Below are 14,470 nucleotides of genomic sequence, written 5' to 3'. Positions count from 1 at the left end.
GGTTCCACGCGGGCAAGTGAAATATATGTTGCATGTATATATGACTTATTTGTATCTTTGAAATTTAAACGTTAACTTGTATTTTAAATATATGAATTGGATTTACATATTTAAATAAGAAATTAGATCTGCTTACTGCTTGTTAGAGTATGCTGTGTGTCAGAGAAGCAAGTGATTAAACTATACCTGTTAACATTGGGATATAAAAATACAATAAATGCCCCCAACAACCGTAACAAGTATGGGGAGAAAAATAACCTCAAATGATAGAATACATAACAAACATTAGAAAAATTAAAATAAAATTAAAAGTTTAGCCTATTAAAATCAATTTCCTGATCACATCATTGTTATCGTTTGTTATCATTGTTTTCTTAAATTATTCAGCGATTTCTCCGCGTACCACTAGAAGGTAGCCTGTGTAGCACTTGTGGCCTATGCAGCACTGATCTAGATCATTTAAACACAAAATGTGAATTTTCTCCATTTGGTTCCTCATTTCAAATGTATTCATATTGAGGAAGTGAACATTAAAATCTCTATTTATATGCCTGACACGAAACACTGTGGAACACCCAATAGGTGACGAAAGAGCAGCTTTTTCATAATTAAATGTTTTATATTAAAGGCATAGTTCACCAATTGAGGAACCTTAACTCATCATTTACACATCATTTCCTTTAAATAATTTTAACCTTTTGTTGGTTTATTTTCCTTTGTTGGCTACAAAAAAGATATTTTAAAGAATGTCTGAAGTCATTAACATCCATAATAGAATTGTTTGGTTTTTTTAGGTTTTTTTTTTCACCTTTATTATGATAGGACAGTAGGGATTACAGGAAAGGGAAAGGACTGGCAAAGGACTTCGAGCCCGGAATTGAACTCAGGTCGTCGTGAGCACATCAGTGCTATATGTTGGCACACGATACCACTAGAGTATTGGAGCCCACAGAATTGTTTTTAATGATGAAAGTCAATGGCTATCATTCTGGTAGCCATTCCTCAAAATATTTTGTGTTCAAAAGAGGACACAACACAAACAAGTTTGGCATCATTTTAAAATTAATTCAAGTGAAAATCTAAAGGGTCACAAATAAATAAACTCTTTCTGACAATTCTTTGAAACATTTAGAGTGACTTGCATTTGGGATCTTACCGGAGGCTCGTCTCCAGTTCCTACTATGAACATGCTGACTTTCAGATAACCTCTGGCTCCAGAGACAGCATCATCTGGGTCACCTAACAGTAGCCACTTTCTCATGATTGCATGACCTTTCAGAGACACAGCAAACATTATCATAAACCAAAAACCTCAGTACAGTGTGTGTTGGTGTGAGAAAACTGTATAACTATTACATTATTGTCATTGTGTTGCACAATTTACATCTCGCAATCCAGCATTCACATACCAGTCTCATCGTAGACATAGCCAACATCCAACTGTTAAAAGAGTGTTTGATGAGGTTAGTTAGAACAAAAACATAAAAGTATTTAGCACAAATGTTCATGAATATATTCAAATTGACATAAGAATTGGATGAATAATATAAGTGTGTACCTTAAACTCCCCCATAAGACTGTCTGCTCTAAGGGAGGAGGCATTATACACCTATATTTAAGAGAGAAGTGTTTCTATTATTAGACAGACAATAAAACACAATAACGTACAAACTGTATGTACTGTAAACACAACCTTGATATGAACTAGAGATGAAAGTATGAGCTCTCTCAGCAGAAAATATCAAATGATAATAAAATATATATTTTTTTAAATTACTTCTTAATGTAAAATCTTGCAACCAATTCATCCAGTTAATCAGAACTCACACTTAAATATATAAAGGTGCCAGAAAGAAGAATTTTTTTTTTTTTTTTACCAGAGATGAGAACCTTTGTCACAATCACCAGCAATCTAGTCCTCGTAGATCGCTGGTAAACACGCACATCGCTAACAAACTACAAGTCTGCTATTATGTGGACTACACATCCAGTCATGAACCGATATCACGCACCTGTTCCAGATTTCGCTGATTGCACAAATTCACAGCCAGAGGATCATTATAACCTGATTACAAGGACATAGCACACACGCACAATTTATGGCTGAGTCTTGTAAACAGTTTTGTGAACATTACAATGCATTTTTCTTGTTTTGCTTTGCCGTATTTTTGACCCTCGCCTTGTTTGCTTGTTTATGGTGTTGGCTGCCTGACCGTACAGACCAATCACCTGTGCATTTGACTACGACTCTAAATTTGCCTGCATACATCTTGTCTGAGCCTTCTTTATAAACCTGCATTTGGATGCGCACCTTCCTTGTCAGTGTCCCTTTCACATTAAAAGAACCATTCATTCATAGTGTGAGTAATCTAAAGTAACTATTTTTTAGTGTAATGAAAACGTTCCGTAAATGCAAATAAATTTAATTTAGAATTTGTATTATTTAAAAGATTTTTATGTTTACTATTACAGTATGCTATTCTATTCACAGACCAAAAACTAGGGCTGGGCAATATGACAAAAATCTCATATGACAATTTAAGTTATCTCATATCCTGATAACAATATACATCATTTATTTATTTTCTTTTCAGCTTATAGTCCCTTTATTAATCTGGGGTCGCCACAGCAGATTGAACCACCAACCTATCCAGCCAATTTTCTGCAGCGGATGCCCTTCCAGCGACAACCTATCACTGGGAAACATCCATACACACTCAATTACACACATACACTATGGACAATTTGGACTTGTCTTTGGACTTGTGGGGGAAACCAGAGCACTCGGAGGAAACCCATGAGAATACGGGCAGAACATGCAAACACCACACAGAAACGCTAACCGACCCAGCCAAGGCTCAAACTAGTAACCTTTTTGCTGCGAGGGGAACGTGCTACCCACTGCGCTACTGTGCAGCCCATAACAATATATATCAAATAGATTAATAGAATCAAATGATAAATTAATAGTTTATATAAGTCTATTTATACACACACACACACACACACACACACACACACAGTATATCATTCATATATGGTCATTTATAGTTTGCAGTAGGTATGACAAAAATAAAGTTGTTTTCAAACAAACGGCAGTATGTTTATTATTATATCAAGATATGTTTACAAATAATAGCCTGATGTAAAGTATAAAAGCAAAGCATTAGTAGGCCATTTGTATTGGGTACACCTTGCGTTATTGAGGTTGAGTTATATGCAAATGTCTTATTAATCTGGACGGCCTTATTCATTCGTTAGCAAAAACTTTGGCGCAGATACAATCTGGCTAGGGACTCTTTGCTTCGAGAAAAGAAAATAAAACCATAGTTCAAGCAACTATCTTTTAGGTATTTCCTGCATTTTGTGTTTCCAATATTGCTAGTGCTGCGACCTGAAATGTTCGGAGCTTCCTCACCTTGGTCCAGCTCCAGCATGCATGGGTCATTACTATTAGCTGCTAAAGGCGACTCAGTGAGTCTTGGTCTTTTTTGTAAAGGACCAATTACAAATTTTTCAATTTTTTTGGGTCAGCCAGGGGATAAAATGACCTTGGGCAACATGATCGTTCTCCTAATTGTAATTTTTAAAAATATCTTGCAAACCCCATAGAGGTTGCTGAGGATCCCTTGTGGGCCGGTACCCCTTTTTGGCAATCGCTGCCGTAAAGGATGTGTTTTGTGACAGCATGATATAAATGATGGAGCATAATATGAAACAATAGACTTTTTATAATGTTCATAATATATAATATAATCATATTGCACAGCCTTAGTCAAAACATTTCAGTTCATAATGCTGCAGGTTGCAAGTTACTGAACTTCTCACAAATCGTTACAAAGCTGCAAAATGAATGACTTAAGGCATTTCCTTATTGTCATTTCCGATTCATTTCCAACCTTGATACTAACTAAATATGTTTTACAAAAAAAAAATTACTGTTAACCAATTAGTGTCCTCAGCTTTCATCATGCTTCAGCTTTTATCAGCTTTTCACACTCAAGTTTATGATTGCTTTTTTGCTTGATATATTGCTAATTAAGAAATATTGTCAACTTGTGGATTGCCTCATCTTACCCGGATCATGATGCTCTCATCAAAAAGCTCAGAAGGCAGCATGTTGACATTGTAGGAGAAGATCTGTGAAAACAGTCAAATAAAATATTCTGTAAAACAAAGCTAATGGAATTGAATGCTAATAAAAATAGCACTAAAGACGCCTCAGTTGAATATGAAACAAGGAGATTGTAGACACGAGAGTGACAGAAATATCAGCACCAAAGGAAAAAAGTGGGTCAGCAGGTTTATTCAGAACAAAGCAGACCAAAGCATGGAAGGATTCTGTCTAATAAAACAGCATTTAGTGATGATGATGATGATTTTCTTTTAAATACCTCATCAAAGAATGGATTGTTTCCTCTTCGGATTCTCGTTCTGTGTGTCTGTCCACACACACTTACTTTGGCGACAGGCTTTATGTTATTGCCGGGTAACTGTCGACCCTCGATTACTCGAATACGAATCTGAGTAAAAAATATCAATGTATTAAAGCGCTACAGTTCCACCAAACCCTTTCACTTCAAAAATATGCCATGTAAATGCTTAAGGTTAGAAACGTTTGTCCACTTCTGATCACACTGCACAGGATTTCTCTGGTCTTTTAATGAAATACAGTGAAAAAAGTGCTTTTTTTGTAAAGATTTGTATAGTTACCACTAAAACAATTAAATACTTTATCAAAACTTTTGTTGACATTTATTTCCTTTATTTCCGATGGGTTCATGTTTCCTAATACAGAAATTATGCTGTTCTACATTTTTGAATAGATTTTTTATTCACTACATGATTTTACATATAGGCATATTAATCTTCAATTAACTTTTTTAACATATTTTACAACAACAAAAGTAATAACTATACTTGGCAGTTCATGAATTAAAATATAATGCAAAAGATCCTGAATTTATTTATGTGAATAAAAGATCAAGCACATGTTTTGTAGGTTGTAGTCACATCTGTGCATGTTGCTTTAAGCATAGCAAAATTGTTTACACAGAATTATCCTCATCCATTAAAGAAATATCCACAATCCCATGGGAAATATGAATGAGAGCTGCTAAAGCAACAAAAAAAAAGTCAAGTCTGATAAGTATTTATTTTAGCAAAAAAATATGTATATTTTTAATATATATATATATATATATATATATATATATATATATATATATATATATATATATATATATATATATATATATATATATATATATATATTATTTATCTGTAATAAAAAAGTTCCAATATAAAATTGTAAAAATTAAATATATTTTGAACAGAATTCAGTGTAAAATGTAAGACAATCTGTATAAAATTAGACAGGCCTATAGAATTATTTTTTAGAGCATATGAACATGAATGGCAGCTGTTGTTTTTTGATCTAACAGCTGCAAAACTACACGATGAACAGTGTGTTTGTGTCAGAATGATGATATATGGGGGGAAACAGGATATTTACCTACCTAGTGAAACTAAAACAAGTGTTAGTAATGGGTACTTTTGACTTAAGCACATTTTTGAGGCCGTACTTTTTTACTTTTACTTGAATACAAACATGTAATCAGTTCTTCATATTTTACTAGAGTCGTTTTAAACATGAATATCTGTACTTCTACTTGAGTAAAGGATTTGTGTACTTTTGCCATCTCTAAACAAAATACATACTTGGAAATCCTGGGGTTTGTTGGCCAGAGCTTTCTGCCGCTTTCGAGTTGTCCGAACCACCTTTTTGGAGTCTTTTTTTCCAGGCTGTCCTGTGGGAGAAACTCCAGGTGCCCCTGAATCGGCCACATCACCTGCATCTTCATCACTGTCAGCAGCTTTCTCCTCTTCAGCAGCTAGAAAAAAAAGCCAACAGATATATTAAAAATTTTAATAAATCTATATAAATAGCCTACAGTCAGATTGCGTAACAAATATTAATAAATAAATTAATTAAGTATTCAATAACATAAAGAATACTAATATTTAATACGAATATTTTTGTAAATAATAACTACTATATAATGATATCTGTAATACACTATAACTAATATTGTCTAATAAATAAACTTATATAACTAATAAATAATACCAATATTATACAAGTATAAAGTTATTCTGTAATTTTGTAGCATGTTACTGTATATAAAATAATAAATCATTAAAATAATTATTATATCAAATATATTTATTAAATGTATAAATTAATAATTAACCAAATATTGTAATATTTTTAAATATTATCATATAAGATATAAGTACGGTCAAGTTGCTAAATTCTTATAGGTGTTGATATGAAAATGTTTGTGGTTGCATATTATAGAAATTTTAACAAAAATATTGTGATTATATCCAATTGACCTATTCTCTTCCATTTTGTTATATGATGTGAATGATTTTTATTGTTTAGCTCACAAAGACAATGTAGTCCATTCTCATAGAGTGCATGTGCTTTTTGTTTTTGAGTGATCCATTTTCTGTCTCTCATTTGCATCGTCATTTCCATACTGTATGTAAACACAAACGTCTACAATCTTCCTGCAGTGCTGAAGGGCAGTTCAACACAACTGGTTAAAAGTAAGCCATTTATAGTATGTAGGAAATTACCTCCAGTATCTTTAGTGTTAGCCTCTCCAGTGTTTTGATCATTCAGGTTTGGGACGGTACTTGCAGGAGGCTCATAGGCAATTGTTAAATTGATAGTTGCCTGATGTAGAAAAAGCAGAGTATGTAGAGTATTATAAGTTAGGCAGCATCTTATGTTGGTTTTAGGAAACACTGTACTAAAATATTTACCCCAATTTCCTGTTTCTTCTCATTAATTAGAGGAGTGTTCTTAGAAGCAAGAGATCTGGTCTGACCAGCAGCCAACTCTTTGAGAGATATCTTTACAGAACCAATAAATCTGGAAAGCAGAAGAAAAAAAAAAACTATTTTAAACAGGGAAGCAAATGTCATTTTTTAGAGGGTTTGTGCAATCCTGTGATTTTTCTTTGGCTCTCTTGGTAAAAAAAAAAAAAAAAGTTTAAAAAGCTGTGGGAAAAAATAGATTTATTGTTTAAGCTTTAGCTGAAAATATTAGGGTTAGGGAAAAAATTAAGTTTGCTTTTGGATGAGAATAGAGGGTTTCATCTCTGTGTCCACCAGACACTTTATCAACGCTCCACGTTTCTGGAAAATGTCACACCATTTTAGTGCTTCTTGCAAGCATGTGAAACCACCTGCAGGAGAAGCACTCTCTCCTCTCCATATGCAAAAGACACTTTCGTGTGAAAAACCAATGCTTCTCAGAAACATTGGTGCAATTCTGAGAGTGCTCCACACAGGTGAGTTAACCTGTAAAAAACACATGTAGAACACACTCTCTCCTATTTGTATGCATGAAAATATAAAAGAAAATAAACTGTAAAAAATTGCTGTAAAATCTACAGTATTACTGGCAATTTTGGTTGCCAGTAATTCTATAAAATTTACAAGTGAAACAAGGAGGTCATGCCTGAACAATTTACTATAGTGGCCCAGGTGTGTTAAAAATTTCCAAATGATTAAAAAAATGAATTGAAATGCCTCATTGAAGTACCTTAAAAATACTCTGCTCACTCACGCAACCATCTATTTAATCCAATAATTGTGGCCCACAAATACAGTTGAAGGCAAAGTTTTAGCCATCTGGTAAAATGTATACTCTTTTCCAAATATTTCCAAAGTACTATTTAACAGAGAAAAGATTTCTGAACACATTTTCAAACATAATAGTTTTAATAAGTAATATCTAATAACTACAAGCAAAAACAAAACATTGCTGTTCAAACCAATTATTTAAAAAAAGCTGAAACAACACAATTCTAGAGATTTCTATGGGACAACTTAATGTTTTATGTTCAATCCACGTAAATTTGTTAAATCTGCAAGGTTAACTTAATCGATTTATGTTGGGACAATATGAATGAATAGTGTGGAACCCTGCATTTTTTACAGTGTGATTTCTTTTTCCATGATGACAGTACATAATATTTTACAAGCTATTTTGCAAGATCCTTTTCTATATTTAGTGTTAGTATTCAGTTTAAAGTGCAACTTAAAGGCTTAACTAGGTAAATTAGTTTAACAATAGGCTAATTAGGCAAGTCATTAGACAGTGGTTTGTTCTTTGGCCAATCGTGTGGGCTCATTAAGTTGACCTTAATTTTTATTCCAGCCAAACTAAAATGATTAAGACTTTCAATAGAAGAAAAAATATAATAAGAATGACTGTGAAAATCTCTTTGCTCTGTCAAACATAAGCTGGAAACTATATTAAAAAGAATACAAGGTTCAAAGGAAAGCCAATCATCTCAACTGTATTTAACAGAGATATTTGTTCTCAATGAGAGCAGAGATTGTTTGTTAATAATTTGAGCAAAATATCAAAATGACAAACAATAAACACATTGCCTTCTATGCTCATATTAACTAAGGCTGCCAATATTAATGGTGAGGACCACATTTGGATTTCACAACCCCATGTGGAGTTAATAATAATAAACTTTCACTTGTTTCATCAACATTGTTCCACTACTTCAAATGAACAATTCCTGAGAAAACTATTGCAATTTCAGAAATGTAATTACATGTTTAAGTTTCATTTCAGCTTTTCTCATCGTCCTGCACCCCTCTCTGACTAAGAACCCACAATGACACCTGAAAGAGACCATTGAAACAGTTGTGCAATGGCTGGTGAATCAGGCTGATAGAGCAACAGGACTTGGGTGGACCCAATCAGCAGATTTCAACACAAGGCAAACACCGGATGCAAAGAATGATGCAGCATCTTTTTATTTATACGGAACCTTTATAATTATTCCACAGCTTTCAAAAAAAATTCCGAACTTGCTGTGACCTTTTTTGTCTGTGCCTCAATTATTATCTACTATAAAACAAAACAAACTGTGCATTACTGTAAGATTTTTAAATGTGTTTACAAATATACTGTATATCAGGCTCAAAAAGCTGCATTTGATCAAAATAAGGTAAAACAAAATAAAAGATTTATTGTTTCAAATCTTGTAAATTAAAATGATAATAACCTTTCAAAATGGCTAGGGTATAGCAACTATCTTTTATAATGTGCTTTTTAAATGTAATTTATTTCTGTGATGACAGAGCTAAATTTTCAGTATTATTAAGATGCGGTTTTTAGTCTTACACAGTCATTCAGAAATCATTATAATAAACTGATTGTAACTATTTTAACCAACTAACCATCTAATGCATTTTTGAAAGTTTAAAAAAAATATATATATTAAATGGTGGGGTAATGTTGGCACTGGAGTTTGGATTTTTTATTGCCAACAGATCAATTGTACATAAAAGTGCTATAACCAGTACAGCATGTTTGTGTTGTCTATAATATGTCTCCTTTAAATCCTGGTTACTGTACAGAAAGTCAAAAAGCATATAAATGTGGAAAGTATAGTGAACATAGTAAAAAGGGGGAAAACATCTGGAAGTAATTATACCAGACCAGGGACTTGTGTGTCAGGCATAGGGACAAAAAGAGCCACATGTGAACTCAACTGAGTACTGCCTGGGATCTTCTGCGAAGACTCTCACAAGGTGAAGTGTGTAAGAGTATATTATAACAGCATAGATCACAAGCAAAGACACTGGTATGAGGCACATCCTATTGCTCACTATCACAGCTGATACATTCACCATGTGTACTCAGAATCATAAGGAGAAGATTCTTAGCCTGCATCTTGTGGAATATGTGGAATATGTACAGCCACAATTGCACAATAAATCACATTACTTTGCATTAGGTTAGGGTTGATATAGGCTTATATATGCATTAATATGTTGCAGATTTGTGAGTAAAATTAGTAATCCAAATCCAATCCAAATTGTGCGAGTAGTAGAGTAGCAACTGCACTGTAAATTTTGTTTAAACAAATTCTTGATATATTTTCTGCCTTTTAGTTTAAACAACTCTTATTTTTGAGAATTATTGCATTATTCAAACAGTAATGTAATGTGTATTTATATAGCGCATTTATCATGTATAGGGGCCATACACCCAAGGTGCTTCACAATCATGAGAGGGGTCTCTCCACACCACCACCAGTGTGCAGCATCCACATGGATTATCTGATAGCAGCCACAGGACAAAAGTGCCAGTGACCCCAGCTATAGGGGGAGTGGAGAGACAGTGATAGAGCCAATTTAGGGGATGGGGACGATTGGGAGGCCATGAAGGGTAAGGGCCAATGAAGGGAATTTGGCCAGGACACCGGGGTTACACCCATAGAAATGCTATGGGATTTTTAATGACCACAGAGTCAGGACCTCAATTTATTGTCTCATGCGAAAGATGATGCTAACTGACACTGTATTGTACCCTTCACTATGCTGGGGCATTAGGACTCACATACCACAGGTTGAGCGCTCCCTGCTGGCCTTACTAACACCACTTCCAACAGCAACCTAGTTTTCCCATGTGGTCTCCCATTCAGATACTGGCCAGGCTCAGCCCTGCTTTAACTTTAATGAGTAATCAGCATTGGGCTGCAGGGTGATATGGCTGTGTTTACTTTAAAAATGTGGCCAACAGAATGAGAGGAAAGTGCAAACATCTCATTATTTTCAAAAGTGTACCTTTTTATACTTGTATGATAACCAAGGAGATTCAGAATTACACTAAAGATGAGTGTTTACATGCAAAGCAATGTATCTGATTGTACTAACACCATCTTAAACGACACCAAATAGACCATATTGGATCCAAATGTTATTTAAGCCCCACACCTTAAAACAACTTCTAAATAATATTCCCTCAGTCACAAACTGTTTCCTTCCATACACAAATTTACCTGCATGGAAAACTTTCATTGATGGGGAATTGGACTGGAACTATCTGTTTTAGAATTTGGGATAATTACCAGAAGATTGTACTAGACATGTGCCAGAATACTCGCTAGCTGGGTTTCCATCCCTCTGCACATTTTGAAATGAGAACTGAGGGGAAACACCACATTTCAAATAAAAATCACTTCATTTATAACAAAAAAAGTTTTTATGTTTGCTATAGCTGGTTTTGGACTTGTTAAAAAAAATCATGTAAAATGTAAATAATGTGAGATGCAAACGCATTTGTTAAATAAACTATGATGCATCGAATATTCCACTGATGTGACTAATCAGCTGTCTCTGTATGCTTGCCTTGTTTACTGCTGGTTACTAGGTTACATATACTACAGTCAGCCACTCTTGATGGAAAAGATTTGCTTCATGAAGAATGGAAACCTGGCTAATAATACAATAAATCATAATACTTCACAATACCATGAAATATTCAGTCATAGAATATTTTTTTCTAATTATTTTAGAGACTTTGTTTAGTGGAGGATTTTTATAAGACTGGATGTATCCCATACTGGAATGTTTTAATCTTGTGTATCATTTTGCATGCAAAATATGTTGGTCATACAAAGTGAACTTAACAGAACTTCTGGTATACGACTGTCTGTTTCAGAACACATCACTATATTACAAAAATGTACTTTAATTTTGTCTGACACAGAATTAATACAAAACCTAAGTAGGTTTGTTTGTAATAAGACGATTTTTTAAAATGTGGTAAACTCAGTTCAAGGTAGTGTGTGTGTCTCAGAAACACCTACTGTCCATGGAAAAAGTGTACATAGTAGATGTACAGTAAGGATGAGAAAAATGCATAAGTGTAAATAATAGTTCACACTCCTTTGCTTATTGCATGACAGAAATACTTTGCAGGGCTTTTGGCATGAACTTCTCTGTTCTGGAACACACTCTGGAATATTTAAACCCTCTCTGTAAATATATTTAATACCAAATTTACCAATTTTTTTTTTTTATCTGTCTTTTTTTCTTCACAAAAATATCTTCTGGCATTTCCTTTGTCAAACAGTCGCTGTGGTCTTCTGAGAAGGACTCAATGCAGACACAGAAAACAACTCCAAATAAGATAGCAAACTGCACATGATTTACCTATGAGTCATTACAATCATTACAATCTCTCTAACATGATACTTCCTGAATTTCCTCCAAATAAAGTTCTTCTACAAAAGCTATTAAAAAACTCCAAATAAGGCCAAAGGCAAGCTTGAAAAGCCCATTTCATCATTTCCAAATCCCTGCAAAAAACTGATGATTCAAATAATGTCAACATCAAAATTGAACAAGTTTTTGCAAGCTTACAGTACTTTTCTATTGTTATGATACTCTTTACTCTGCATGTGGCAACAGAGAACACAAACTAAATCCAGTATGTGCAGATGGTGGAGGAAGCCAAGGAGACGTCGTCTGTGTGACTCATGGAAAGTTCATTATCATGGCAGACTTTGCAGTAAAACTTGCCACATGGAAGAAAAACTGCCTTTTGAACCAAACCAAATGTTCACTAGTTTGAAGACCCAGCTTGAGTTGACTATGAGTCTCTCACACAAAAAGCTTGTTAAAAGGCTGATCGAAGGTGCAACTTTGAACCGCCAGGAGTCTCTCCAACACAACACTACAAGTTTAGACAAAGTACTTGGGTGTGGTACTGAGGTTTTAAAGAGTTTCATGCCAAGCTAGTACTTTTAACTAACCTAGAAAGACAATTGCTAATGTTGTGCTACCAAAATGTATATTTTTTTTTGTCTCATGCTTCTAAAGACTTCCTTAGGTGTATCCTTTACACTGCAGTGATTTACAGTACCGCCACATTATGTACATAAGCATGTGTGAAGTGATTTGCAAAGGTAAACCCACCACACCCACCCACTCAGCAAATGTAGAATACCATCTACGCCACACCATCGTCATACAGCAATTAAAATACTACACTTTAAATGAATCCAATAAGGCTCATACAGTGAAGCAGTGGTAGATGCAAACTTACTTGTCTTTTCCAATGGTTTCATAGTCTTTCACAACCACTTCAATGAATGACGAGGAATCCAAAGGGGACCCCTTTAAATCAAACTCAATTATCTGAAATGAAAATATCAAGTCTTGGTTGGCCACATTTAAGACACATTGATTTAAACAGCATCATTTTGGTATCCAATATAAAACTGACCTCATTCCAAACAGGGTTTAATTCCTTGTCAATTGCTTTTGTTTTCTTTTTTTCACCTGAAAGTTAAACAAAAATCTTCTACTCTTATGACCAATAAAGAAACAATCATGACATTAACATAATCAACACAGCATAATGTTATTATCTTGAATTGTACAATTATTTTAGTTTAAAAACGAGGATTACAAAGTATCCATGTGCTTCATGCAGTAAAACATGTACTATGTATTAGTAAGACTGTAACACATCACATCATTTAAGGGTCCCATGAAATATATATTTCAACAACTGCATATTTTCACTTTTTTATAGTGTAGGGGAGGGACAAGTTTTCTTTTTAACGATGGCCCATTCCAATCCCTTATAAGGACATTTGGTGTTCTTTTCCATAAACAATCATTGATACAAATCTGAGAAACAAAAACTAAGGATAAAATGTTAAGCAGCTTTAGAAAAAGTCATGTGTATATTCTGTAAAAAGACATCAAACTCCGCTTAACTTTTCAGTTATGCACATTAACAATAATGAAAATTATAAAGGTATAAGGTAAATAAAAAAATAAAAAAACTTGTAACAAAACCTCTAATGGAAAATCGCTGACTTACCCCTAAAGATGATTCCTGCTATAGGATCTGGAACTCCAATAGTTTTTTTAGGAATTCCTTTGGCGGATTCAACAACCACCCTCAACATGTTGCCAAATGTTACGAATTAAGGTTGCACAGAAGACATCGACTCAACAGATTCTCTTCACGAAGAGTAGAAACATTTGCTGACCATCAGAGGAGGAAGCGCCAGTCAGACAAATGAGACGAGCTGATGAGAGGAGGGACCTCTGCGCTGCAACATCGTAGCAATTTATTCCCTTTTATAATTAATAATTTTAGACTAATGTAATTGTATGTGGCGGTTTAGAACAAATATAGGGAATATAGTTGTAACAATAGTTTTACAGGCTTTTTTCACTGAGGAGATTATAACTTTCAATTCAAGGTGCGCCTCGAAAGGTGATCAACACGTGTACCGTAAACTATATTGAAAAATATATATATTAACTGTAAGGGTGATCCAGGTTTAGAAGTGTGAAGTGTAGACAACAGTTCATACTGCACAGAATTCATTCCGCCATTAACTTTATAAGTTTTATTTAAACACAACAAACAACAAGTCACCTGTACCTGTACTCGGGCTCCACCGTGTGGCGAGATATTTTATTCGTCTAATTGCGTTTATCAAAAGGACTTTATAAAGTGGAGAGGAAAAAAACACTTCTTAACTGTTTTAGTAATATAATATAGTTTTGGTACAACAGCTGTTTAATAGTCAAGGTCTTTTACTTTATTACTCAAAAT

The 14,470-nt window shown here is 34.1% G+C and overlaps 1 protein-coding gene across 1 annotated transcript in view; it reads right to left on the bottom strand.

Moving 5' to 3' along the window:
- myofl (myoferlin like) overlaps positions 1–13,922 on the bottom strand; it is a 50,681-nt gene extending 36,759 nt beyond the window's left edge. The window contains exons 1-11 of the mRNA XM_087279405.1: positions 13,724–13,922; positions 13,118–13,173; positions 12,938–13,029; positions 6,835–6,943; positions 6,646–6,745; positions 5,722–5,894; positions 4,395–4,523; positions 4,078–4,140; positions 1,559–1,609; positions 1,410–1,440; positions 1,157–1,272 (exon numbers count right to left, since the gene is read on the bottom strand). Coding sequence (XP_087135531.1) covers positions 1,157–1,272; positions 1,410–1,440; positions 1,559–1,609; positions 4,078–4,140; positions 4,395–4,523; positions 5,722–5,894; positions 6,646–6,745; positions 6,835–6,943; positions 12,938–13,029; positions 13,118–13,173; positions 13,724–13,811 — 1,008 coding nt within the window. The 5' untranslated portion in view covers positions 13,812–13,922. The remainder of the gene's footprint in view (positions 1–1,156; positions 1,273–1,409; positions 1,441–1,558; positions 1,610–4,077; positions 4,141–4,394; positions 4,524–5,721; positions 5,895–6,645; positions 6,746–6,834; positions 6,944–12,937; positions 13,030–13,117; positions 13,174–13,723) is intronic.
- Positions 13,923–14,470: the final 548 nt, after the last annotated feature.

The sequence above is a fragment of the Danio rerio genome, chromosome 13, assembly GCF_052040795.2.
Source record: "Danio rerio strain M-AB ecotype USA chromosome 13, GRCz13ab, whole genome shotgun sequence".
Taxonomy (NCBI): domain Eukaryota; kingdom Metazoa; phylum Chordata; class Actinopteri; order Cypriniformes; family Danionidae; genus Danio; species Danio rerio.
This window is presented reverse-complemented; position numbering and strand designations above follow the sequence as displayed.